General features: G+C 55.7%; 2 protein-coding genes across 3 annotated transcripts; both read left to right on the top strand.

Moving 5' to 3' along the window:
- Nucleotides 1-3,230: 3,230 nt before the first annotated feature.
- On the top strand, nucleotides 3,231-27,728 carry LOC105358735 (sprouty-related, EVH1 domain-containing protein 2-like). Its single transcript, XM_023953678.1, has 7 exons — nucleotides 3,231-3,432; nucleotides 3,524-3,760; nucleotides 4,111-4,285; nucleotides 4,670-4,838; nucleotides 5,105-5,169; nucleotides 21,507-21,662; nucleotides 22,067-27,728. Exons 2-7 carry the CDS (start codon nucleotides 3,735-3,737, stop codon nucleotides 22,766-22,768), a joined length of 1,293 nt encoding a protein of 430 aa, XP_023809446.1. The 5' UTR covers nucleotides 3,231-3,432; nucleotides 3,524-3,734; the 3' UTR covers nucleotides 22,769-27,728.
- On the top strand, nucleotides 23,175-27,728 carry LOC111947169. Of its 2 annotated transcripts, none has more exons than XM_023953674.1 (2): nucleotides 23,175-27,161; nucleotides 27,218-27,728. In XM_023953674.1, exon 1 carries the CDS (start codon nucleotides 23,207-23,209, stop codon nucleotides 24,530-24,532), a length of 1,326 nt encoding a protein of 441 aa, XP_023809442.1. In that variant the 5' UTR covers nucleotides 23,175-23,206; the 3' UTR covers nucleotides 24,533-27,161; nucleotides 27,218-27,728. The 2 variants fall into 2 exon arrangements, with proteins under 2 accessions (XP_023809442.1, XP_023809434.1); XM_023953666.1 differs by having other exon boundaries at nucleotides 23,175-27,217; nucleotides 27,274-27,728.
- Nucleotides 27,729-27,839: the final 111 nt, after the last annotated feature.

Raw genomic sequence — 27,839 nt, 5'->3', positions numbered from 1 at the left:
TGGACGTCTTTCATCCAGCAGGTTGGACGTCTTTCATCCAGCAGGTTGGACGTCTTTCATCCAGCAGGTTGGACGTCTTTCATCCAGCAGGTTGGACGTCTTTCATCCAGCATGTTGGACGTCTTTCATCCAGCAGGTTGGACGTCTTTCATCCAGCAGGTTGGACGTCTTTCATCCAGGTTGGACGTCTTTCATCCAGCATGTTGGACGTCTTTCATCCAGCAGGTTGGACGTCTTTCATCCAGCATGTTGGACGTCTTTCATCCAGCAGGTTGGACGTCTTTCATCCAGCAGGTTGGACGTCTTTCATCCAGCAGGTTGGACGTCTTTCATCCAGCAGGTTGGACGTCTTTCATCCAGCAGGTTGGACGTCTTTCATCCAGCATGTTGGACGTCTTTCATCCAGCAGGTTGGACGTCTTTCATCCAGCAGGTTGGACGTCTTTCATCCAGCAGGTTGGACGTCTTTCATCCAGCATGTTGGACGTCTTTCATCCAGCAGGTTGGACGTCTTTCATCCAGCAGGTTGGACGTCTTTCATCCAGCAGGTTGGACGTCTTTCATCCAGCAGGTTGGACGTCTTTCATCCAGCAGGTTGGACGTCTTTCATCCAGCATGTTGGACGTCTTTCATCCAGCAGGTTGGACGTCTTTCATCCAGCAGGTTGGACGTCTTTCATCCAGCAGGTTGGACGTCTTTCATCCAGCAGGTTGGACGTCTTTCATCCAGCAGGTTGGACGTCTTTCATCCAGCAGGTTGGACGTCTTTCATCCAGCAGGTTGGACGTCTTTCATCCAGCAGGTTGGACGTCTTTCATCCAGCAGGTTGGACGTCTTTCATCCAGCAGGTTGGACGTCTTTCATCCAGCAGGTTGGACGTCTTTCATCCAGCAGGTTGGACGTCTTTCATCCAGCAGGTTGGACGTCTTTCATCCAGCAGGTTGGACGTCTTTCATCCAGCAGGTTGGACGTCTTTCATCCAGCAGGTTGGACGTCTTTCATCCAGCAGGTTGGACGTCTTTCATCCAGCAGGTTGGACGTCTTTCATCCAGCAGGTTGGACGTCTTTCATCCAGCAGGTTGGACGTCTTTCATCCAGCATGTTGGACGTCTTTCATCCAGCAGGTTGGACGTCTTTCATCCAGCAGGTTGGACGTCTTTCATCCAGCATGTTGGACGTCTTTCATCCAGCATGTTGGACGTCTTTCATCCAGCAGGTTGGACGTCTTTCATCCAGCAGGTTGGACGTCTTTCATCCAGCAGGTTGGACGTCTTTCATCCAGCATGTTGGACGTCTTTCATCCAGCAGGTTGGACGTCTTTCATCCAGCAGGTTGGACGTCTTTCATCCAGCATGTTGGACGTCTTTCATCCAGCAGGTTGGACGTCTTTCATCCAGCAGGTTGGACGTCTTTCATCCAGCAGGTTGGACGTCTTTCATCCAGCATGTTGGACGTCTTTCATCCAGCAGGTTGGACGTCTTTCATCCAGCAGGTTGGACGTCTTTCATCCAGCAGGTTGGACGTCTTTCATCCAGCAGGTTGGACGTCTTTCATCCAGCAGGTTGGACGTCTTTCATCCAGCAGGTTGGACGTCTTTCATCCAGCAGGTTGGACGTCTTTCATCCAGCAGGTTGGACGTCTTTCATCCAGCAGGTTGGACGTCTTTCATCCAGCAGGTTGGACGTCTTTCATCCAGCAGTTGGACGTCTTTCATCCAGCAGGTTGGACGTCTTTCATCCAGCAGGTTGGACGTCTTTCATCCAGCAGGTTGGACGTCTTTCATCCAGCAGGTTGGACGTCTTTCATCCAGCAGGTTGGACGTCTTTCATCCAGCAGGTTGGACGTCTTTCATCCAGCAGGTTGGACGTCTTTCATCCAGCAGGTTGGACGTCTTTCATCCAGCAGGTTGGACGTCTTTCATCCAGCAGGTTGGACGTCTTTCATCCAGCAGGTTGGACGTCTTTCATCCAGCAGGTTGGACGTCTTTCATCCAGCAGGTTGGACGTCTTTCATCCCAGCAGGTTGGACGTCTTTCATCCAGCAGGTTGGACGTCTTTCATCCAGCAGGTTGGACGTCTTTCATCCAGCAGGTTGGACGTCTTTCATCCAGCAGGTTGGACGTCTTTCATCCAGCAGGTTGGACGTCTTTCATCCAGCAGGTTGGACGTCTTTCATCCAGCAGGTTGGACGTCTTTCATCCAGCAGGTTGGACGTCTTTCATCCAGCAGGTTGGATGTCTTTCATCCAGCAGGTTGGACGTCTTTCATCCAGCAGGTTGGACGTCTTTCATCCAGCAGGTTGGACGTCTTTCATCCAGCAGGTTGGACGTCTTTCATCCAGCAGGTTGGACGTCTTTCATCCAGCAGGTTGGACGTCTTTCATCCAGCAGGTTGGACGTCTTTCATCCAGCAGGTTGGACGTCTTTCATCCAGCAGGTTGGACGTCTTTCATCCAGCAGGTTGGACGTCTTTCATCCAGCAGGTTGGACGTCTTTCATCCAGCAGGTTGGACGTCTTTCATCCAGCAGGTTGGACGTCTCTCATCCAGCATGTTGGATGTCTTTCATCCAGCAGGTTGGACGTCTTTCATCCAGCAGGTTGGACGTCTTTCATCCAGCAGGTTGAACGTCTTTCATCCAGCAGGTTGGACGTCTCTCATCCAGCATGTTGGACGTCTTTCATCCAGCAGGTTGGACGTCTTTCATCCAGCAGGTTGGACGTCTTTCATCCAGCAGGTTGGACGTCTTTCATCCAGCAGGTTGGACGTCTTTCATCCAGCATGTTGGACGTCTTTCATCCAGCAGGTTGGACGTCTTTCATCCAGCAGGTTGGACGTCTTTCATCCAGCAGGTTGGACGTCTTTCATCCAGCATGTTGGACGTCTTTCATCCAGCAGGTTGGACGTCTTTCATCCAGCATGTTGGACGTCTTTCATCCAGCATGTTGGACGTCTTTCATCCAGCAGGTTGGACGTCTTTCATCCAGCAGGTTGGACGTCTTTCATCCAGCAGGTTGGACGTCTTTCATCCAGCAGGTTGGACGTCTCTCATCCAGCATGTTGGATGTCTTTCATCCAGCAGGTTGGACGTCTTTCATCCAGCAGGTTGGACGTCTTTCATCCAGCAGGTTGGACGTCTCTCATCCAGCAGGTTGGATGTCTTTCATCCAGCAGGTTGGACGTCTTTCATCCAGCAGGTTGGACGTCTTTCATCCAGCAGGTTGGACGTCTTTCATCCAGCAGGTTGGACGTCTTTCATCCAGCAGGTTGTGAAACTTTGATTCTCTTTTCTTTTCTTTCAGCAGTTCATTCAGATATTTGGAGGATCTTCACATGTGTGTTTCAGGATTAATAGTCCTATAATTCTACATGGACGATTTTCCCAAACACGCATGCGCCATTCCCGGACCACCGAAACCGTCCACCCGCCCCTGCAGGTGCGATCAGTGTTGTTGTGGTGGAGCACGTGACTCTGCGGTCCTTCGGGTCTGACGTCACTCCGTCGCTGTCTCCCGGTCCAACATGGAGTGAGGAGGAGGGATGGGACTCTACCGACACCGGCGCGCCGGAGGAGGCGGCCTGGCCTGAACCCGAGGCTCCCGCCGCTGCGGGCGGACGGACGAACGGAGGAGCGCATCCAAACCGGAACGCCGCACGCGGATCACAGAACCGGGCCGCCGGCATGAAGCGTCCGCGCCGCGCCGCGGCTCCGCGCCACCGGAGGTGAAACGGGGGAAAAATGAACGAGGAATGGCGCCCAGAGGAGTGAGTACCCCCCAACCCGCGCACACGCATGATCTGATCGCAATGACACCCCCCCTCCACGCGCGCACCTACAGGCCGCCGCGCGAGCTGATGATCACGTGATTCTGAGTGTTCAGGGCCTGTTACCATCACCTTCAAGCACGCTCACAGCGCGCGTGCACGTGTGAGTACTGGCGGGGGGGTCAGCAGGAGAGATGCAAAGCTTGATGAGACCAGAACTCTAGTCGGGGGGGGGGGGGAGTCTTCAAATAATTGTGGCAGAAGATTCTCATGTGTTCTCCTGAACCCTCAGAACCGAGCTGGGGGTCCTGATGTCATGACCTCTGACCTCCTCCTGGTCTGTGTTGCAGTGACAGCTTCATCGTGCGCGTGAAGGCGGTGGTGATGACCAGAGATGAGTCCAGCGGCGGCTGGTTGGCGCAGGACGGCGGTCTGAGCAGAGTGGGCGTGTGCCGACTGCTGCCAGACCTGCTGCCCGGCCGCTTCTCCTTCCTCATCCACGGCGAGCGGCTGAAGGACCGGCAGGTGAGGCAGGTTCACCTGAAGCTGCTTCGTGGTTCTCCAGACGTGTCGGGCCGGTTCTGTAGGAACCAGACGTTCTGTAGGGTCACTGTAAGGAACTCAGACCGGACCGTTCTGACCCGAACTCAGCTTGAGGCCGCCTTCAGAACCAGTCCATCTGTGAAACGTCGTTTCTTCAAACGTCTCCAGAAACGGCTGAGGAGCAACATCTGAGTGAAGATGATGATGAAGATGAAGATGTTTCCTTTCTGTGGGGGGGGGTCCACGCTCAGGCCCAGACTGATGGGGAGGGGGCTCCGGAGGCTGAACAGGAACAACCCAAAAACTGAATCTTAGGGATGAAGGCGGTTTGATGACGAAGGTCTCCTGATGTGTCTCTCTGCTCAGGTGATCCTGAAGTGCTTCTTAAAGAAAGACCTGGTGTACACCAAGGCCACGCCCACATTCCACCACTGGAGGGTGGACAACAGGAAGTGCGGCCTGACCTTCCAGAGTCCGTCCGACGCCCGAGCCTTTGACCGCGGGGTGAGGAAGGCTCTGGAGGACCTCACAGAAGGTTGGTAGAAGGGGAGAGGCGGGTTCTGCTGCAGCCTCGCAGGAACGCCGGCGGCGTCAGGCGGGTTCTGCTGCAGCCTCGCAGGAACGCCGGCGGCGTCAGGCGGGTTCTGCTGCAGCCTCGCAGGAACGCCGGCGGCGTCAGGCGGGTTCTGCTGCAGCCTCGCAGGCGTGTAGCCTTGCCGGAACGGCGGGTTCTGCGTTGTTTTCAGTCTCTGTGGTCCTCGTCTTGAGCTCCGCCCTGACGCCGTGTCTTCTGCCTTCCAGGCTCCACCACGTCCTCCTCCACGCTGCACAACGAAACGGAGCTCGGAGACGATGACGTGTTCACGGTGAGCTGCGGCGGCCTCCACCTGCTCAGGTTGTAGTTTGGTTTCTGAGCTGCACAGCTGGAACCGTCAGTGAGGTCTGGAGGTCAGCGACCAGAAGACTGGTTCTGGTTCTGGTTCTTCTCCACCTGTTATTCACCGGTTCCTCCATGTTTGTCTGGGACCTCAACCTGCCGTAGAAAACCCGGTTCATGGTGTCACAGAGCCCCTCTGAGCGGGCCAGAACTGGACCTAGTGACGGATCCACGCCAGAGTTGACCTCCACTTCCAAGCCAACAGTCAGTTCAGAACGATGAGGATCATCAAGAACGTGTTAGAAATGTTCTCAGATCCCGTTCTGATGGACAGAATTACCGCTGTGGGATTTTGGCTTGTTGGAGCCACTTCCTGTTTGGCACGCCAGGGGGAGGGGTCACTCAGTCTAGTTCTTATGTACAGTCGATGATGGCCATGTTCCTCCTGTAGGGGGCGCCTCAGTGCATAAGGTGACATGGTTCAATGAGCAGCAGAACTGCAAAGACTCCTGGAACCAGCCTATCGGGATTATGGGAAACAGGAAGGGTGGTCCTATGAGGAACAAACTGGTTCTTCACGCCAAAACCTCTAGAAATAGAGAATAAAGGACAGGAAGTAATAAAAAGATTCTGATTCTGAGAATCCAAACGAGCTAAAGAAACTCCAACAGAATCTCATCCAGCAGAAAACACGACTCCAAAACCACAACACAGAAGAGTCAAACATGGTCAACGTCAACCATGACTGGACATCGGGTTGACGTCAACCATGACTGGACCTCGGGTCAACGTTAACCATGACTGGACATCGGGTCAACGTCAACCATGACTGGACATCGGGTTGACGTCAACCATGACTGGACCTCGGGTCAACGTTAACCATGACTGGACATCGGGTCAACGTCAACCATGACTGGACATCGGGTTGACGTCAACCATGACTGGACCCCGGGTCAACGTTAACCATGACTCGGGTCGACGTTAACCATGACTGGACATCAGGTCGACGTTAACCATGACTGGACCTCGGGTCAACGTTAACCATGACTGGACATCGGGTTGACGTCAACCATGACTGGACCTCTGGGCTACGTCAACCATGACTGGACCCCGGGTCGACGTCAACCATGATTCGGGTCGACGTTAACCATGACTGGACCTCAGGTCGACGTCAACCACGACTGGACCTCAGGTCAACGTCAACCATGACTGGACCTCGGGTCCACGTCAATCATGACTGGACCTCGGGTCGACGTCAACCATGACTGGACCTCAGGTCAAAGTCAACCACGACTGGACCTCGGGTCGACGTCAACCATGACTGGACCTCAGGTCGACGTTAACCATGACTGGACATCGGGTTGACGTCAACCATGACTGGACCTCTGGGCTACGTCAACCATGACTGGACCCCGGGTCGACGTCAACCATGACTGGACATCGGGTTGACGTCAACCATGACTGGACCCCAGGTCGACGTCAACCATTATTCGGGTCGACGTTAACCATGACTGGACCTCGGGTCGACGTTAATCGTGACTGGACCTCAGGTCGACGTAAACCATGACTGGACATCGGGTTGACGTCATCCATGACTGGACCTCGGGTCGACCCTAACCATGTCTGGACATCGGGTTGACGTCATCCATGACTGGACATCGGGTCGACGTTAACCGCGACTGGACCTTGGGTCAACGTCAACCATGACTGGACATCGGGTCGACGTCAACCATGACTGGACCTCGGGTCGACTTTAACCGTGACTGGACCTCAGGTCGACGTCAACCATGACTGGACCTCGGGTCGACGTTAACCGTGACTGGACCTCGGGTAGACGTTAACCGTGACTGGACCTCAGGTGGACGTCAACCATGACTGAACCTCGGGTCAACGTTAACCATGACTGGACATCGGGTTGACGTTAACCATGACTGGACCTCGGGTCAACGTTAACCATGACTGGACATCGGGTTGACGTCAACCATGACTGGACCCCGGGTTGACGTTAACCATGACTGGACCTCTGGGCTACGTCAACCATGACTGGACATCGGGTTGACGTTAACCATGACTGGACCTCTGGGCTACGTCAACCATGACTGGACCCCGGGTCGACGTCAACCATGTCTCGGGTCGATGTTAACCATGACTGGACATCAGGTCGACGTTAACCATGACTGGACCCCGGGTCGACGTCAACCATTATTCGGGTCGACATTAACCATGACTGGACCTCAGGTCGACGTCAACCACGACTGGACCTCAGGTCAACGTCAACCATGACTGGACCTCGGGTCCACGTCAACCATGACTGGACCTCAGGTCAACGTCAACCACGACTGGACCTCGGGTCCACGTCAACCACGACTGGACCTCAGGTCAACGTCAACCATGACTGGACCTCTGGGCTACGTCAACCATGACTGGATCCCGGGTCGACGTCAACCATGACTGGACATCGGGTTGACGTCAACCACGACTGGACCTCGGGTCGACGTCAACCATGACTGGACATCGGGTTGACGTCAACCATGACTGGACCTCTGGGCTACGTCAACCATGACTGGACCCCGGGTCGACGTCAACCATGATTCGGGTCGACGTTAACCATGACTGGACCTCAGGTCGACGTCAACCACGACTGGACCTCAGGTCAACGTAAACCATGACTGGACATCGGGTCCACGTCAACCATGACTGGACATCGGGTTGACGTCAACCATGACTCGACGTCTGGGCTACGTCAACCATGACTGGACCTTGGGTCGACGTCAACCATGACTGGACATCGGGTCGACGTCAACCATGACTGTACTTCGGGTCGACGTTAACCGTGACTGGACCTCAGGTGGACGTCAACCATGACTGGACCTCGGGTCAACGTTAACCATGACTGGACATCGGGTTGACGTTAACCATGACTGGACCTCGGGTCAACGTTAACCATGACTGGACATCGGGTTGACGTTAACCATGACTGGACCTCGGGTCAACGTTAACCAAGACTGGACATCGGGTTGACGTCAACCATGACTGGACCCCGGGTCGACGTCAACCATGATTCGGGTCGACGTTAACCATGACTGGACCCCAGGTCGACGTCAACCACGACTGGACCTCAGGTCAACGTCAACCATGACTGGACCTCGGGTCCACGTCAACCACGACTGGACCTCAGGTCAACGTCACCCATGACTGGACCTCTGGGCTACGTCAACCATGACTGGATCCCGGGTCGACGTCAACCATGACTGGACATCGGGTTGACGTCAACCACGACTGGACCTCGGGTCGACGTCAACCATGACTGGACATCGGGTTGACGTCAACCATGACTGGACCTCTGGGCTACGTCAACCATGACTGGACCCCGGGTCGACGTCAACCATGATTCGGGTCGACGTTAACCATGACTGGACCTCAGGTCGACGTCAACCACGACTGGACCTCAGGTCAACGTCAACCATGACTGGACATCGGGTTGACGTCAACCATGACTGGACCTCTGGGCAACGTCAACCATGACTGGACCTCGGGTCGACGTCAACCATGATTCGGGTCGACGTTAACCATGACTGGACCTCAGGTCGACGTCAACCACGACTGGACCTAAGGTCAACGTCAACCATGACTGGACATCGGGTCCACGTCAACCATGACTGGACATCGGGTTGACGTCAACCATGACTGAACTTCTGGGCAACGTCAACCATGACTGGACCTCGGGTCGACGTCAACCATGATTCGGGTCGACGTTAACCATGACTGGACCTCAAGTCGACGTCAACCACGACTGGACCTCAGGTCAACGTCAACCATAGCTGGACATCGGGTCCACGTCAACCATGACTGGACCTCGGGTCGACGTCAACCATGACTGGACCTCAGGTCGACGTTAACCATGACTGGACCTCAGGTCGACGTCAACCATGACTGGACCTCGGGTCGACGTTAACCGTGACTGGACCTCGGGTAGATTTTAACCGTGACTGGACCTCAGGTGGACGTCAACCATGACTGGACCTCGGGTCAACGTTAACCATGACTGGACATCGGGTTGACGTCAACCATGACTGGACCTCTGGGCTACGTCAACCATGACTGGACCCCGGGTCGACGTCAACCATGACTCGGGTCGACGTTAACCATGACTGGACATCGGGTTGACGTCAACCATGACTGGACCTCTGGGCTACGTCAACCATGACTGGACCTCGGGTCGACGTCAACCATGATTCGGGTCGACGTTAACCATGACTGGACCTCGGGTCGACGTTAACCGTGACTGGACCTCAGGTCGACGTCAACCATGACTGGACCTCGGGTTGACGTCAACCATGACTGGACCTCAGGTCGACGTCGACCCGAGGTCCAGTCACGGTTAACGTCGACCCGAGGTCCAGTCATGGTTGATGTCGACCCGAGGTCCAGTCGTGGTTGACGTTGACCTGAGGTCCAGTCGTGGTTGACGTCAACCACGACTGGACCTCGGGTTGACCTCAACCATGACTGGACCTCGGGTTGACGTCAACCATGACTGGACCTCTGGGCTACGTCAACCATGACTGGACCTCGGGTCGACGTCAACCATTATTCGGGTCGATGTTAACCATGACTGGACCTCAGGTCGACGTCAACCACGACTGGACCTCAGGTCAACGTCAACCACGACTGGACCTCTGGGCTACGTCAACCATGACTGGACCTCGGGTTGACGTCAACCATGACTGGACCTCAGGTCGACGTCAACCATGACTCGGGTCGATGTTAACCATGACTGGACCTCAGGTCGACGTCAACCACGACTGGACCTCAGGTCAACGTCAACCACGACTGGACCTCTGGGCTACGTCAACCATGACTGGACCTCGGGTTGACGTCAACCATGACTGGACCTCAGGTCGACGTCAACCATGATTCGGGTCGACGTTAACCATGACTGGACCTCGGGTCGACGTTAACCGTGACTGGACCTCAGGTCGACGTCAACCATGACTCGGGTCGACGTTAACCATGACTGGACATCGGGTTGACGTTAACCATGACTGGACCTCGGTTCAACGTTAACCATGACTGGACATCGGGTTGACGTCAACCATGACTGGACCTCTGGGCTGGGTCAACCATGACTGGACCCCGGGTCGACGTCAACCATGACTCGGGTCGACGTTAACCATGACTGGACCTCTGGGCTACGTCAACCATGACTGGACCTCGGGTCAACGTTAACCTTGACTGGACATCGGGTTGACGTCAACCACGACTGGACCTCAGGTCAACGTCAACCACGACTGGACCTCAGGTCAACGTCAACCATGACTGGACCTCGGGTCCACGTCAACCATGACTGGACCTCGGGTCCACGTCAACCATGACTGGACCTCAGGTCAACGTCAACCACGATTGGACCTCGGGTCCACGTCAACCACGACTGGACCTCAGGTCAACGTCAACCATGACTGGACCTCTGGTCTACGTCAACCATGACTGGACCCCGGGTCGACGTCAACCATGACTGGACATCGGGTTGACGTCAACCACGACAGGACCTCGGGTCAACGTCAACCATGACTGGACATCGGGTTGACGTCAACCATGACTGGACCTCTGGGCAACGTCAACCATGACTGGACCTCGGGTCGACGTCAACCATGATTCGGGTCGACGTTAACCATGACTGGACCTCAAGTCGACGTCAACCACGACTGGACCTCAGGTCTACGTCAACCATAGCTGGACATCGGGTCCATGTCAACCATGACTGGACCTCGGGTCGACGTCAACCATGACTGGACCTCAGGTCGACGTTAACCGTGACTGGACCTCAGGTCGACGTCAACCATGACTGGACCTCGGGTCGACGTTAACCGTGACTGGACCTCGGGTAGATTTTAACCGTGACTGGACCTCAGGTGGACGTCAACAATGACTGGACCTCGGGTCAACGTTAACCATGACTGGACATCGGGTTGACGTCAACCATGACTGGACCTCTGGGCTACGTCAACCATGACTGGACCCCGGGTCGACGTCAACCATGACTCGGGTCGACGTTAACCATGACTGGACATCGGGTTGACGTCAACCATGACTGGACCTCTGGGCTACGTCAACCATGACTGGACCTCGGGTCGACGTTAACCATGACTGGACATCGGGTTGACGTCAACCATGACTGGACCTCTGGGCTACGTCAACCATGACTGGACCTCGGGTCGACGTCAACCATGATTCGGGTCGACGTTAACCATGACTGGACCTCAGGTCAACGTCAACCATGACTGGACCTCAGGTCCACGTTAACCACGACTGGACTTCAGGTCAACGTCAACCATGACTGGACCTCTCTGCTACGTCAACCATGACTGGACCCCGGGTCGACGTCAACCATGACTGGACATCGGGTTGACGTCAACCATGACTGGACCTCGGGTCGACGTCAACCATGACTGGACATCGGGTTGACGTCAACCATGACTGGACCTCTGGGCTACGTCAACCATGACTGGACCCCGGGTCGACGTCAACCATGATTCGGGTCGACGTTAACCATGACTGGACCTCGGGTCGACGTCAACCGTGACTGGACCTCGGGTTGACGTCTACCATGACTGGACCTCAGGTCGACGTAAACCATGACTGGACATCGGGTCGACGTCAACCATGACTGGACCTCAGGTCAACGTCAACCACGACTGGACCTCGGGTCCACGTTAACCACGACTGGACTTCAGGTCAACGTCAACCATGACTGGACCTCTGGGCTACGTCAACCATGACTGGACCCCGGGTCGACGTCAACCATGACTGGACATCGGGTTTACGTATACCACGACTGGACCTCGGGTCGACGTCAACCATGACTGGACATCGGGTTAACGTCAACCATGACTGGACCTCTGGGCTACGTCAACCATGACTGGACATCGGGTTGACGTCAACCATGACTGGACCTCTGGGCTACGTCAACCATGACTGGACCTCGGGTCGACATAAACCGTGACTGGACCTCGGGTCGACATAAACCGTGACTGGACCTCGGGTTGACGTCAACCATGACTGGACCTCAGGTCGACGTAAACCATGACTGGACCTCGGGTCGACGTTAACCGTGACTGGACCTCGGGTCTACGTCAACCATAGCTGGACATCGGGTCCACGTCAACCATGACTGGACCTCGGGTCGACGTCAACCATGACTGGACCTCAGGTCGACGTTAACCGTGACTGGACCTCAGGTCGACGTCAACCATGACTGGACCTCGGGTCGACGTTAACCGTGACTGGACCTCGGGTAGATTTTAACCGTGACTGGACCTCAGGTGGACGTCAACAATGACTGGACCTCGGGTCAACGTTAACCATGACTGGACATCGGGTTGACGTCAACCATGACTGGACCTCTGGGCTACGTCAACCATGACTGGACCCCGGGTCGACGTCAACCATGACTCGGGTCGACGTTAACCATGACTGGACATCGGGTTGACGTCAACCATGACTGGACCTCTGGGCTACGTCAACCATGACTGGACCTCGGGTCGACGTTAACCATGACTGGACATCGGGTTGACGTCAACCATGACTGGACCTCTGGGCTACGTCAACCATGACTGGACCTCGGGTCGACGTCAACCATGATTCGGGTCGACGTTAACCATGACTGGACCTCAGGTCAACGTCAACCATGACTGGACCTCAGGTCCATGTTAACCACGACTGGACTTCAGGTCAACGTCAACCATGACTGGACCTCTCTGCTACGTCAACCATGACTGGACCCCGGGTCGACGTCAACCATGACTGGACATCGGGTTGACGTCAACCATGACTGGACCTCGGGTCGACGTCAACCATGACTGGACATCGGGTTGACGTCAACCATGACTGGACCTCTGGGCTACGTCAACCATGACTGGACCCCGGGTCGACGTCAACCATGATTCGGGTCGACGTTAACCATGACTGGACCTCGGGTCGACGTCAACCGTGACTGGACCTCGGGTTGACGTCTACCATGACTGGACCTCAGGTCGACGTAAACCATGACTGGACATCGGGTCGACGTCAACCATGACTGGACCTCAGGTCAACGTCAACCACGACTGGACCTCGGGTCCACGTTAACCACGACTGGACTTCAGGTCAACGTCAACCATGACTGGACCTCTGGGCTACGTCAACCATGACTGGACCCCGGGTCGACGTCAACCATGACTGGACATCGGGTTTACGTATACCACGACTGGACCTCGGGTCGACGTCAACCATGACTGGACATCGGGTTGACGTCAACCATGACTGGACCTCTGGGCTACGTCAACCATGACTGGACATCGGGTTGACGTCAACCATGACTGGACCTCTGGGCTACGTCAACCATGACTGGACCTCGGGTCGACATAAACCGTGACTGGACCTCGGGTCGACATAAACCGTGACTGGACCTCGGGTTGACGTCAACCATGACTGGACCTCAGGTCGACGTAAACCATGACTGGACCTCGGGTCGACGTTAACCGTGACTGGACCTCGGGTAGACGTTAACCGTGACTGGACCTCGGGTCAACGTTAACCATGACTGGACATCGGGTTGACGTTAACCATGACTGGACCTCTGGGCTACGTCAACCATGACTGGACCCCGGGTCGACGTCAACCATGATTCGGGTCGACGTAAACCATGACTGGACATCGGGTTGACGTCAACCATGACTGGACCTTGGGTCGACGTCAACCATGACTGGACATCGGGTCGACGTCAACCATGACTGGACCTCGGGTCGACGTTAACCGTGACTGGACCTCAGGTCGACGTCAACCATTACTGGACCTCGGGTCTACGTTAACCGTGACTGGACCTCGGGTAGACGTTAACCGTGACTGGACCTCAGGTCAACGTTAACCATGACTGGACATCGGGTTGACGTTAACCATGACTGGACCTCTGGGCTACGTCAACCATGACTGGACCCCGGGTCGACGTCAACCATGATTCGGGTCGACGTTAACCATGACTGGACCTCAGGTCAACGTCAACCACGACTGGACTTCAGGTCAACGTCAACCATGACTGGACTTCGGGTCCACGTCAACCATGACTGGACCTCAGGTCAACGTCAACCACGACTGGACCTCGGGTCCACGTCAACCACGACTGGACCTCAGGTCAACGTCAACCATGACTGGACCTCGGGCCACGTCAACCATGACTGGACCTCGGGTCGACGTTAACCATGACTGGACAAAAGGTCAACGTCAACCATGACTGGACCTCGGGTCGACGTTAACCGTGACTGGACCTCGGGTCGACGTCAACCATGACTGGACCTCAGGTCGACGTAAACAATGACTGGACATCGGGTTGACGTCAACCATGACTGGACCTCTGGGCTACGTCAACCATGACTGGACCCCGGGTCGACGTCAACCATGACTGGACATCGGGTTTACGTATACCACGACTGGACCTCGGGTCGACGTCAACCATGACTGGACATCGGGTTGACGTCAACCATGACTGGACCTCTGGGCTACGTCAACCATGACTGGACCCCAGGTCGACGTCAACCATGATTCGGGTCGACGTTAACCATGACTGGACCTCGGGTCGACATAAACCGTGACTGGACCTCGGGTCGACATAAACCGTGACTGGACCTCGGGTTGACGTCAACCATGACTGGACCTCAGGTCGACGTAAACCATGACTGGACCTCGGGTCGACGTTAACCGTGACTGGACCTCGGGTAAACGTTAACCGTGACTGGACCTCGGGTCAACGTTAACCATGACTGGACATCGGGTTGACGTTAACCATGACTGGACCTCTGGGCTATGTCAACCATGACTGGACCTCTGGGCTACGTCAACCATGACTGGACCCCGGGTCGACGTCAACCATGACTGGACATCGGGTCTACGTATACCACGACTGGACCTCGGGTCGACGTCAACCATGACTGGACATCGGGTCGACGTCAACCATGACTGGACCTCGGGTCGACGTTAACCGTGACTGGACCTCAGGTCGACGTCAACCATTACTGGACCTCGGGTCTACGTTAACCGTGACTGGACCTCGGGTAGACGTTAACCATGACTGGACATCGGGTTTACGTATACCATGACTGGACCTCTGGGCTACGTCAACCATGACTGGACCCCGGGTCGACGTCAACCATGACTGGACATCGGGTTTACGTATACCACGACTGGACCTCGGGTCGACATAAACCGTGACTGGACCTCGGGTCGACATAAACCGTGACTGGACCTCGGGTTGACGTCAACCATGACTGGACCTCAGGTCGACGTAAACCATGACTGGACCTCGGGTCGACGTTAACCGTGACTGGACCTCGGGTAGACGTTAACCGTGACTGGACCTCGGGTCAATTTTAACCATGACTGGACATCGGGTTGACGTTAACCATGACTGGACCTCTGGGCTACGTCAACCATGACTGGACCCCGGGTCGACGTCAACCATGATACGGGTCGACGTAAACCATGACTGGACATCGGGTTGACGTCAACCATGACTGGACCTTGGGTCGACGTCAACCATGACTGGACATCGGGTCGACGTCAACCATGACTGGACCTCGGGTCGACGTTAACCGTGACTGGACCTCAGGTCGACGTCAACCGTTACTGGACCTCGGGTCTACGTTAACCGTGACTGGACCTCGGGTAGAAGTTAACCGTGACTGGACCTCAGGTCAACGTTAACCATGACTGGACATCGGGTTGACGTTAACCATGACTGGACCTCTGGGCTACGTCAACCATGACTGGACCCCGGGTCGACGTCAACCATGACTGGACATCGGGTTTACGTATACCACGACTGGACCTCGGGTCGACGTCAACCATGACTGGACATCGGGTTGACGTCAACCATGACTGGACCTCTGGGCTACGTCAACCATGACTGGACCCCAGGTCGACGTCAACCATGATTCAGGTCGACGTTAACCATGACTGGACCTCGGGTCGACATAAACCGTGACTGGACCTCGGGTCGACATAAACCGTGACTGGACCTCGGGTTGACGTCAACCATGACTGGACCTCAGGTCGACGTAAACCATGACTGGACCTCGGGTCGACGTTAACCGTGACTGGACCTCGGGTAGACGTTAACCGTGACTGGACCTCGGGTCAACGTTAACCATGACTGGACATCGGGTTGACGTTAACCATGACTGGACCTCTGGGCTACGTCAACCATGACTGGACCCTGGGTCGACGTCAACCATGATTCGGGTCGACGTAAACCATGACTGGACATCGGGTTGACGTCAACCATGACTGGACCTTGGGTCGACGTCAACCATGACTGGACCTCAGGTCGACGTCAACCATTACTGGACCTCGGGTCTACGTTAACCGTGACTGGACCTCGGGTAGACGTTAACCGTGACTGGACCTCAGGTCAACGTTAACCATGACTGGACATCGGGTTGACGTTAACCATGACTGGACCTCTGGGCTACGTCAACCATGACTGGACCCCGGGTCGACGTCAACCATGATTCGGGTCGACGTTAACCATGACTGGACCTCAGGTCGACGTCAACCACGACTGGACTTCAGGTCAACGTCAACCATGACTGGACCTCGGGTCCACGTCAACCATGACTGGACCTCAGGTCAACGTCAACCACGACTGGACCTCGGGTCCACGTCAACCACGACTGGACCTCAGGTCAACGTCAACCATGACTGGACCTCGGGTCGACGTTAACCATGACTGGACAAAAGGTCAACGTCAACCATGACTGGACCTCGGGTCGACGTTAACCGTGACTGGACCTCGGGTTGACGTCAACCATGACTGGACCTCAGGTCGACGTAAACAATGACTGGACATCGGGTTGACGTCAACCATGACTGGACCTCAGGTCAACGTCAACCACGACTGGACCTCGGGTCCACGTCAACCACGACTGGACCTCAGGTCAACGTCAACCATGACTGGACCTCGGGTCGACGTTAACCATGACTGGACAAAAGGTCAACGTCAACCATGACTGGACCTCGGGTCGACGTTAACCGTGACTGGACCTCGGGTTGACGTCAACCATGACTGGACCTCAGGTCGACGTTAACCGTGACTGGACCTCGGGTTGACGTCAACCACGACTGGACCTCAGGTCAACGTCAACCACGACTGGACCTCGGGTCCACGTCAACCACGACTGGACCTCAGGTCAACGTCAACCATGACTGGACCTCGGGTCGACGTTAACCATGACTGGACAAAAGGTCAACGTCAACCATGACTGGACCCCGGGTCGACGTCAACCATGACTGGACATCGGGTTTACGTATACCACGACTGGACCTCGGGTCGACGTCAACCATGACTGGACATCGGGTTGACGTCAACCATGACTGGACCTCTGGGCTACGTCAACCATGACTGGACCCCAGGTCGACGTCAACCATGATTCGGGTCGACGTTAACCATGACTGGACCTCGGGTCGACATAAACCGTGACTGGACCTCGGGTCGACATAAACCGTGACTGGACCTCGGGTTGACGTCAACCATGACTGGACCTCAGGTCGACGTAAACCATGACTGGACCTCGGGTCGACGTTAACCGTGACTGGACCTCGGGTAGACGTTAACCGTGACTGGACCTCGGGTCAACGTTAACCATGACTGGACATCGGGTTGACGTTAACCATGACTGGACCTCTGGGCTACGTCAACCATGACTGGACCCCGGGTCGACGTCAACCATGATTCGGGTCGACGTAAACCATGACTGGACATCGGGTTGACGTCAACCATGACTGGACCTTGGGTCGACGTCAACCATGACTGGACATCGGGTCGACGTCAACCATGACTGGACCTCGGGTCGACGTTAACCGTGACTGGACCTCAGGTCGACGTCAACCATTACTGGACCTCGGGTCTACGTTAACCGTGACTGGACCTCGGGTAGACGTTAACCGTGACTGGACCTCAGGTCAACGTTAACCATGACTGGACATCGGGTTGACGTTAACCATGACTGGACCTCTGGGCTACGTCAACCATGACTGGACCCCGGGTCGACGTCAACCATGATTCCGGTCGACGTTAACCATGACTGGACCTCAGGTCGACGTCAACCACGACTGGACTTCAGGTCAACGTCAACCATGACTGGACCTCGGGTCCACGTCAACCATGACTGGACCTCAGGTCAACGTCAACCACGACTGGACCTCGGGTCCACGTCAACCACGACTGGACCTCAGGTCAACGTCAACCATGACTGGACCTCGGGTCGACGTTAACCATGACTGGACAAAAGGTCAACGTCAACCATGACTGGACCTCGGGTCGACGTTAACCGTGACTGGACCTCGGGTTGACGTCAACCATGACTGGACCTCAGGTCGACGTAAACAATGACTGGACATCGGGTTGACGTCAACCATGACTGGACCTCTGGGCTACGTCAACCATGACTGGACCCCGGGTCGACGTCAACCATGACTGGACATCGGGTTTACGTATACCACGACTGGACCTCGGGTCGACGTCAACCATGACTGGACATCGGGTTGACGTCAACCATGACTGGACCTCTGGGCTACGTCAACCATGACTGGACCCCAGGTCGACGTCAACCATGATTCGGGTCGACGTTAACCATGACTGGACCTCGGGTCGACATAAACCGTGACTGGACCTCGGGTCGACATAAACCGTGACTGGACCTCGGGTTGACGTCAACCATGACTGGACCTCAGGTCGACGTAAACCATGACTGGACCTCGGGTCGACGTTAACCGTGACTGGACCTCGGGTAGACGTTAACCGTGACTGGACCTCGGGTCAACGTTAACCATGACTGGACATCGGGTTGACGTTAACCATGACTGGACCTCTGGGCTACGTCAACCATGACTGGACCCCGGGTCGACGTCAACCATGATTCGGGTCGACGTAAACCATGACTGGACATCGGGTTGACGTCAACCATGACTGGACCTTGGGTCGACGTCAACCATGACTGGACATCGGGTCGACGTCAACCATGACTGGACCTCGGGTCGACGTTAACCGTGACTGGACCTCAGGTCGACGTCAACCATTACTGGACCTCGGGTCTACGTTAACCGTGACTGGACCTCGGGTAGACGTTAACCGTGACTGGACCTCAGGTCAACGTTAACCATGACTGGACATCGGGTTGACGTTAACCATGACTGGACCTCTGGGCTACGTCAACCATGACTGGACCCCGGGTCGACGTCAACCATGATTCCGGTCGACGTTAACCATGACTGGACCTCAGGTCGACGTCAACCACGACTGGACTTCAGGTCAACGTCAACCATGACTGGACCTCGGGTCCACGTCAACCATGACTGGACCTCAGGTCAACGTCAACCACGACTGGACCTCGGGTCCACGTCAACCACGACTGGACCTCAGGTCAACGTCAACCATGACTGGACCTCGGGCCACGTCAACCATGACTGGACCTCGGGTCGACGTTAACCATGACTGGACAAAAGGTCAACGTCAACCATGACTGGACCTCGGGTCGACGTTAACCGTGACTGGACCTCGGGTTCACGTCAACCATGACTGGACCTCAGGTCGACGTAAACAATGACTGGACATCGGGTTGACGTCATCCATGACTGGACCTCGGGTCGACGTTAACCATGACTGGACATCGGGTTGACGTCATCCATGACTGGACATCGGGTCGAAGTTAACCGTGACTGGACCTTGGGTCGACGTTAACCATGACTGGACATCGGGTCGACGTCAACCATGACTGGACATCGGGTTGACGTTAACCGTGACTGGACCTCAGGTCGACGTCAACCGTGACTGGACCTCGGGTCGACGTTAACCGTGACTGGACCTCGGGTCGACGTTAACCATGACTGGACATCAGGTGGACGTCAACCATGACTGGATCTCGGGTCAACGTTAACCATGACTGGACATCGGGTTTACGTATACCACGACTGGACCTCGGGTCGACGTTAACCATGACTGGACATCAGGTCGACGTAAACCATGACTGGACCTCGGGTCAACGTTAACCATGACTGGACATCGGGTTGACGTCAACCATGACTGGACCTCTGGGCTACGTCAACCATGACTGGACCCCGGGTCGACGTCAACCATGATTCGGGTCGACGTTAACCATGACTGGACCTCAGGTCGACGTCAACCACGAGTGGACCTCAGGTCAACGTCAACCATGACTGGACTTCGGGTCCACGTCAACCATGACTGGACCCCGGGTCGACGTCAACCATGACTCGGGTCGACGTCAACCACGACTGGACCTCAGGTCAACGTCAACCACGACTGGACCTCGGGTCCACGTCAACCACGACCGGACCTCAGGTCAACGTCAACCATGACTGGACCTCGGTTCCACCTTAACCATGACTGGACCTCGGGTCGACGTCAACCATGACTGGACCTCAGGGGGACGTCAACCACGACTGGACCTCAGGTCAACGTCAACCATGACTGGACCTCGGGTCCACGTCAACTATGACTGGACCTCGGGTCGACGTTAACCATGACTGGACCTCAGGTGGACGTCAACCATGACTGGACCTCAGGTCGATGATAACATGACTGGACCTCGGGTCCACGTCAACCACGATTGGACCTCAGGTCAACGTCAACCATGACTGGACCTCAGGTCCACGTCAACTATGACTGGACCTCGGGTCGACGTCAACCATGACTGGACCTCAGGTGGACGTCAACCATGACTGGACCTCGGGTCGATGATAACATGACTGGACCTCGGGTCAACGTTAACCATGACTGGACATCGGGTCAATGTTAACCATGACTGGACATCGGGTTGACGTCAACCATGACTGGACCTCTGGGCTACGTCAACCATGACTGGACCCCGGGTCGACTTTAACCATGACTGGACATCTGGTCGACTCTAACCATGACTGGACATCAGGTCGACGTTAACCATGACTGGACCTCGGGTCGACGTCGACCACGACTGGACCTCAGGTCATTGCCTTCAACAGAGCAGTAGATTTGAAGGAATTAAAGCTGCTGATGAAACGAGAAGAACCAACAAACCAAATGTTTCTCCTCCCAAAGACAGAAAGAACAAAACCTTTAGACAGATTCCCGCTTTACAAAGCCCCTCAGTCACACTTCCTGTCCAGGTGAACACAGCAGGTTTGACAGGGATGTTTCAACCAGCTGCAGATCCAGCTGTTCCTTCAGGCTGTTCCTGGATGTTCCTCCCTTGGACGGAGAGACATCCTTTCACTAACATCTGCTCCTCCTTTGTCCTCCAGACAGCCACAGACAGTTCCTCCAACTCCTCCCAGAGGAGAGAGCCAGCGATGACCGCTTGGGTTCCTGCCTACTTCTGCGAACCCCGCCGGCCCCACTGCATTCTGGGACATTTCTACGAGCAGCCCCGAGCCTTGGAGCACTGCTTCCTGGAGCAGGTGAGTGGCCTCACAGACAGAAAGTGTCTTCCTGACGCTTTAGTGTAGCTGATGTATCTGTATCTGATGGGTTCTTGAACTCCTTGAAGAAAAGTCCAGTTTCACCGCAGGGACCGGATCCACCAGACAGCTGAAGCTTTAGAGAGGTTCTGTTCCTCCGGTACAGTAAGAGCCCAGGTTCCCATCATCGTCTGTTGTCAGAGAGTTCCTGGTGCTTTTTTGATAATCAATCTGCCGTTAGATCAGTAGATCAGAAATTCACCTATGCCGCGTTTCTGCCGCGTTCACGGGGAGGATTGTGGTAAGAACTCGGCAGAACCGTCTACTGTCCCAGCCTGGAGGGGTTCTGTACCCCCAGCTGCGGTTCCTCTCTGACTCCGCCCATGTGGTCCTCGTGTTTGCAGGCGGTGCACATCATCCCCCATCGCGTTGGCTTCCAGGTGGACGAGGATGACATCGTACGCATCAACCCGCGAGAGCGAGGCTGGCTCACCGGCTACGAGGACTACCGGCATGCTAACTCCACCCAGGACAACCTGGTCCCGCCTCACACGCCGGACACCTACGTGCACTTCACCAAGAAGGACGCACCCAAGCGGGACCAGCGGGACCACCTCTACCCGTTTCCGCTTAGCTGCGGCGTGCGGCCGTGCTGCGACAGCAAGGCGGGCTGCGGCGACCTCGGAGGGGCCCACAGGACGGTGGTGACTCTGCCCCCTAGGCCCCTCCCGGCCAAATGCAAACGGCACGCGGAGGACGCGGAGCACCTCCGCTGCGTGTACTGTCAGGACATGTTCAGGCTGGAGGAGAACTGGCGGGGCCGCTGCCAGGAGGCCCCGGACCCCGTTCGGACCTGCATCCGGCGGGTCAGCTTCATCTGGTGCGCCGACAGCCTGCTGTACCACTGCATGTCCGACCCGGAGGGCGAGTACTTCGACCCTTGCTCCTGCGACACCAGAGACGAGCACTTCTGCCTGCGCTGGGCGGCGCTGGTGGGCCTGTCCCTACTGGCCCCCTGCATGTGCTGCTACGGCCCGCTGCGGGCGTGCCACCGCTGCGGTGTGGCCTGCCGCTGCTGCGGCGGCAAGCACAAGGCTGCGAGCTGAGGCGCCGCAGCCCCGCCCACCCCCAAGACCACCTGCCATCAAAGGCCGCTGTGATTTCTGTCGTCGTTTGTGTGAACAGATTTAAATCCTGGTTTTCCTTTGTGAAGGTCAGAGGTCATTTCTAGAGAGAACGTTCATGAATGAGTGAGCGGTGTCGCCGTGCACGTGCACTTCCAAATCCCACCAGCAGGGCTGAAGTCAGAGGAGCGTTCCCGCCTTCAGAGGCAGGACTCTGCCTGCAGAAGTGAATCGGGTTGATTCCTTTGATCCGTTTGAAAAGCCGACAAGTATAATCAACGTTTTAGCCCCGATGAACCGACCACAGGAACGAAGGACTTTGGCTCTGAAGCAGACCAACAAGAGACCAACACATGAACTGGGCCTAACTGGGATAAGTCAAGGACCGTTAAGCCCCGTGTTTGGACCAGTTCTGTCCAAATGTTTGGGACCAGTTTGGACCAGTGCTGTCCATACGTCTGGAGACTTGGACCAGTTCCAAACGTCTGGGACCAGTTTGGACCAATTCTGTCCAAACGTCTGGGACCAGTTTGGACCAGTTCTGTCCAAACGTCTGGGACCAGTTTGGACCAGTACTCTCCAAACATCTGGGACCAGTTTGGACCAGTTCTGTGCAAACGTCTGGAGACTTGGACCAGTTCTGTCCAAACGTCTGGGACCAGTTTGGACCAGTACTCTCCAAACATCTGGGACCAGTTTGGACCAGTTGTGTCCAAACGTCTGGGACCAGTTTGGACCAATTCTGTCCAAACGTCTGAGACCAGTTTGGACCAGTTCTGTCCAAACGTCTGCGACCAGTTTGGAACAGTTCTGTCCAAACGTCTGGGACCAGTTTGGACCAGTTCTGTCCAAACATCTGGGAACAGTTTGGACCAGTTCTGTGCAAACGTCTGGAGACTTGGACCAGTTCTGTCCAAACGTCTGGGACCAGTTTGGACCAGTTCTGTCCAAACGTCTGGGACCAGTTTGGACCAGTTCTGTGCAAAGGTCTGGAGACTTGGACCAGTTCTGTCCAAACGTCTGGGACCAGTTTGGACCAGTACTCTCCAAACATCTGGGACCAGTTTGGACCAGCTGTGTCCAAACGTCTGGGACCAGTTTGGACCAATTCTGTCCAAACGTCTGGGACCAGTTTGGACCAGTTCTGTCCAAACGTCTGGGACCAGTTTGGACCAGTTCTGTCCAAACATCTGGGACCAGTTTGGACCAGTACTCTCCAAACATCTGGGACCAGTTTGGACCAGTTCTGTGCAAACGTCTGGAGACTTGGACCAGTTCTGTCCAAACGTCTGGGACCAGTTTGGACCAATTCTGTCCAAACGTCTGGGACCAGTTTGGACCAGTTCTGTCCAAAAGTCTGGGACCAGTTTGGACGAATTCTGTCCAAACGTCTGGGACCAGTTTGGACCAGTTCTGTCCAAACGTCTAGGACCAGTTCTGTCCAAACATGTGGGACCAGTTTGGACCAATTCTGTCCAAACATCTGGGACCAGTTTGGACCAGTACTGTCCAAACGTCTGGAGACTTGGGCCAGTACTGTCCAAACGTCTGGAGACTTGGGCCAGTACTGTCCAAACGTCTGGAGACTTGGGCCAGTACTGTCCAAACGTCTGGAGACTTGGGCCAGTACTGTCCAAACCTCTGGAAGCTGGTGCCAAGCTTGGATCAGCTGTGCCTGCCTCATTCTCCGTTTGGAATTTTGGAAAACCTCTCCTGACGTTCTTGTGGGACAGACTGACGGCGTGACGTTTCTGTACCTACCGCTAAACACGGAGGCGTGTTCCATATGTGTCACTTTCCTCTCGTGTTGTCATGGCTGCAGAGCTCGCAGACTCCGTGTCGTCTCCGCCGTAACGTTTTTCAGGTGAAGGAATCGAACGTGAAGTCATCACGGCAAACCTGCAGAGTGTTTATCGCAGCAGAACTCTGATCCCGCTCAGTCTTACGTTTGGACAGGACCATGTGATCAGAACCATTCGGGCGTGAAAACGGCGAGGTTCTGTGGGAAGCTGGAACGCTCAGATGTCACTCACAGCAATGTGGCGTTCGGACGTGAGACAAACCTTCAGCGGCGATGTTCTGGTTCTGATCTAACTCAGGGAAAGTAGCGCTCAGAGGGACATTCAGACACTTTTTCACCGTTAAAGCAGAAAAAAAGGAGATCGGTTGTGATCTGTGTTTGGCCAAAACATTCAGGTGTAAACGGCGAGGTTCTGTCATCTTCAGAGAACCCGGTGCGTCCACATGGTTCTGGTATAGTGTGAAACCGTTTCCTTTTGTTGGCTCTTGCTGTTTGGATTTTTCTGGACCCGGTTCTGGTTTGGAAAATTCTGCAGTGCAGATGGAATCTAGAGCAGGAAGACCTGGATGAAGTGGACGGATGTTTGATCAGAAGGAGCAGACATGGGCGGGTTCTGCGCTTTACCATGAGGCATTTCGGTCTTTCAGAACCTGGATCGGAGCAGATCAAAGATCCTTCTGATGGTAGAAACACAAACTGAAGGGCTGAGCGGCGGCCTCAGTGCCCCCCCTCACATCAACACACCGGCGACGACGTCCTCCGCTGCCGTGACGGCGCTGGTTCTGCAGTTGATGAAGACGTGGCACACAGGGGTGGGACGCTGTACGGCTGTGAGGGTTGCTCGCTGAGCCTCCCCCAGTTCCCATCCCTGCTTTGGTTGCTGCCCCCCATGCTCACTGGTGGGGGGCGTCGTGCACAGAGACTCTAGTGGCGGAAGGTTGTGGGTCAGCTGAACTGAAAGCTTTCCTGACCGCTGGGGTGCAGGACACTGGACCACAGGGCCGCTGCATTTAGGTTTTGATGTTTCCTCTGCTATCGGACTCGGCCTCATCATCACCAGGATGTGTCACTGCCATGCCAACCGCTCCTCCCGAACGCCAACAATCACGCCAAGCTGTGGTCGGCGCCGTTACTATGACGCCAGGATAACCTGTGCGGCGGCTGATGTGGGCACTGATGCTAAACGGCTAGCATTCATGTGGTTCTGGAAGGCTCAACGAAGAACCAAAGACCGACTTTCATTCAGCCAGCAGACCCCCCCAGTGAGCGCTGGGGGGAGGTCCAGGGCTTCATGGGGGGGCACAGACATCCCAGAATGGGTTTTGGCGTGGATGCGGCCTCGCTCAGGGTGAACGCTGGCTCCTCTCAGCCTCACTGTGATGAAGGACGCTGCATCAGCAGAACTGCCGCCCAGAGGTTCTACCCTGGTGGGAGGTCTGTCACGCCCCCCACTGAAGCCAAACATCCCAAAATAATAATAATAATTGATACTTTATTTATCCCACAATGGGGAAATTCTTCTCCACATTTTGACCCCTCCCCTGGGGGTAGTAGTGAGCTGCAGGCAAGCCGTACTGGGGGGGGTGATAGCTGGCAAGGGAGAGCGGGTATCGAACCGCGAACCCTCCTGTTGATGGACAACCTGCTCTCTCACCTGAGCTAAACTGCCGCCAAAAGAGTCTGTAGTTGCGGCGGCGCCTGGGTGGTATCAGAGCGGTTTCAGCCAACGTGAGGCTGGACGGGTTTGAGACGTCCAGACTGGAGGTTCCACCTCATCCCAACAGAAACGTTCTTCAGCGTGGATCGTGTGATCTGAACCGTCGTTTGTTCTGGAACGGCCAAAAAGGGCCCTGTCATTGGCCGTGCCGTCAGAACCGCCGTGTATTCTGGGACGGCGCAGAGCTGCCTGTCGTTGGCCGTGACGTCAGAACCGCCGTGTATTCTGGGACGGCGCAGAGGTGCCTGTCATTGGCCGTGCCGTCAGAACCGCCGTGTATTCTGGGACGGCGCAGAGGTGCCTGTCGTTGGCCGTGACGTCAGAACCGCCGTGTATTCTGGGACGGCGCAGAGGTGCCTGTCGTTGGCCGTGACGTCAGAACCGCCGTGTATTCTGGGACGGCGCAGAGGTGCCGGTCGTTGGCCGTGACGTCAGAACCGTCACGTGTTCTGGGACGGCGCAGAGGTGCCGGTCGTTGGCCGTGACATCAGAACCGTCACGTGTTCTGGGACGGCGCAGAGGTGCCGGTCGTTGGCCGTGACATCAGAACCGTCACGTGTTCTGGGACGGCGCAGAGGTGCCGGTCGTTGGCCGTGACATCAGAACCGTCACGTGTTCTGGGACGGCGCAGAGGTGCCGGTCGTTGGCCGTGGCCTCAGAACCGTCGCGTGTTCTGGGACGGCGCAGAGGTGCCTGTCGTTGGCCGTGACGTCAGAACCCTCACGTGTTCTGGGACGGCGCAGAGGTGCCGGTCGTTGGCCGTGACGTCAGAACCCTCACGTGTTCTGGGACGGCGCAGAGGTGCCTGTCGTTGGCCGTGGCCTCAGAACCGTCGCGTGTTCTGGGACGGCGCAGAGGTGCCTGTCGTTGGCCGTGACGTCAGAACCGCCGTGTATTCTGGGACGGCGCAGAGGTGCCGGTCGTTGGCCGTGACGTCAGAACCCTCATGTGTTCTGGGACGGCGCAGAGGTGCCGGTCGTTGGCCGTGACGTCAGAACCGTCACGTGTTCTGGGACGGCGCAGAGGTGCCGGTCGTTGGCCGTGACGTCAGAACCGTCACGTGTTCTGGGACGGCGCAGAGGTGCCTGTCGTTGGCCGTGACGTCAGAACTGTCACGTGTTCTGGGACGGCGCAGAGGTGCCTGTCGTTGGCCGTGGCCTCAGAACCGTCGCGTGTTCTGGGACGTGGAAAGTGCCTGAAGTCTTGGTCACGAATACCTGCAAAGAAAAAGGTTCAGGAAACAAAACGGGGTTTTCTATACAGATGAGTCCTTTTGACCGGTGGATCTTTCAGAACATATACATACATGTGGATCAGGTGTATGCTGTACATTTTCAGTTCTATTTTTTTATTGTTTTTAAAATGGTCGATGTATCCGAGACAAAAGTATCCTCTGGAAATTAAAGGTGAATCCTCAAACTGTGCCTCCGTGTTCCTGTTTTTCTATCCGTGTGGAGACAACGTTCCAGATGTTTGGAACCAAAGATCAGAACCACATTCATGTCTGACGTCTGAGCAGATCTTTGAAAGGAACG

This window comes from Oryzias latipes, chromosome 1, assembly GCF_002234675.1.
Source record: "Oryzias latipes chromosome 1, ASM223467v1".
Lineage (NCBI taxonomy): Eukaryota > Metazoa > Chordata > Actinopteri > Beloniformes > Adrianichthyidae > Oryzias > Oryzias latipes.
Note: the sequence above shows the minus strand (reverse complement) of the source record. Positions and strands in the feature narration are given on the sequence as shown.

What these genes read in the sequence shown, in the direction of transcription:
- LOC105358735 (XM_023953678.1), top strand. Translation starts at nt 3,735, where the DNA reads ATGAACGAGGAATGGCGCCCAGAGGA. An exon ending in TCTGGAGGACCTCACAGAAG is followed by an intron (nt 4,839 to 5,104) that starts GTTGGTAGAAGG and finishes TCTGCCTTCCAG; the next exon opens with GCTCCACCACGTCCTCCTCC. An exon ending in AGCACTGCTTCCTGGAGCAG is followed by an intron (nt 21,663 to 22,066) that starts GTGAGTGGCCTC and finishes TCGTGTTTGCAG; the next exon opens with GCGGTGCACATCATCCCCCA.
- LOC111947169 (XM_023953674.1), top strand. Translation starts at nt 23,207, where the DNA reads ATGTTTGGGACCAGTTTGGACCAGTGCTGTCCATACGTCTGGAGACTT.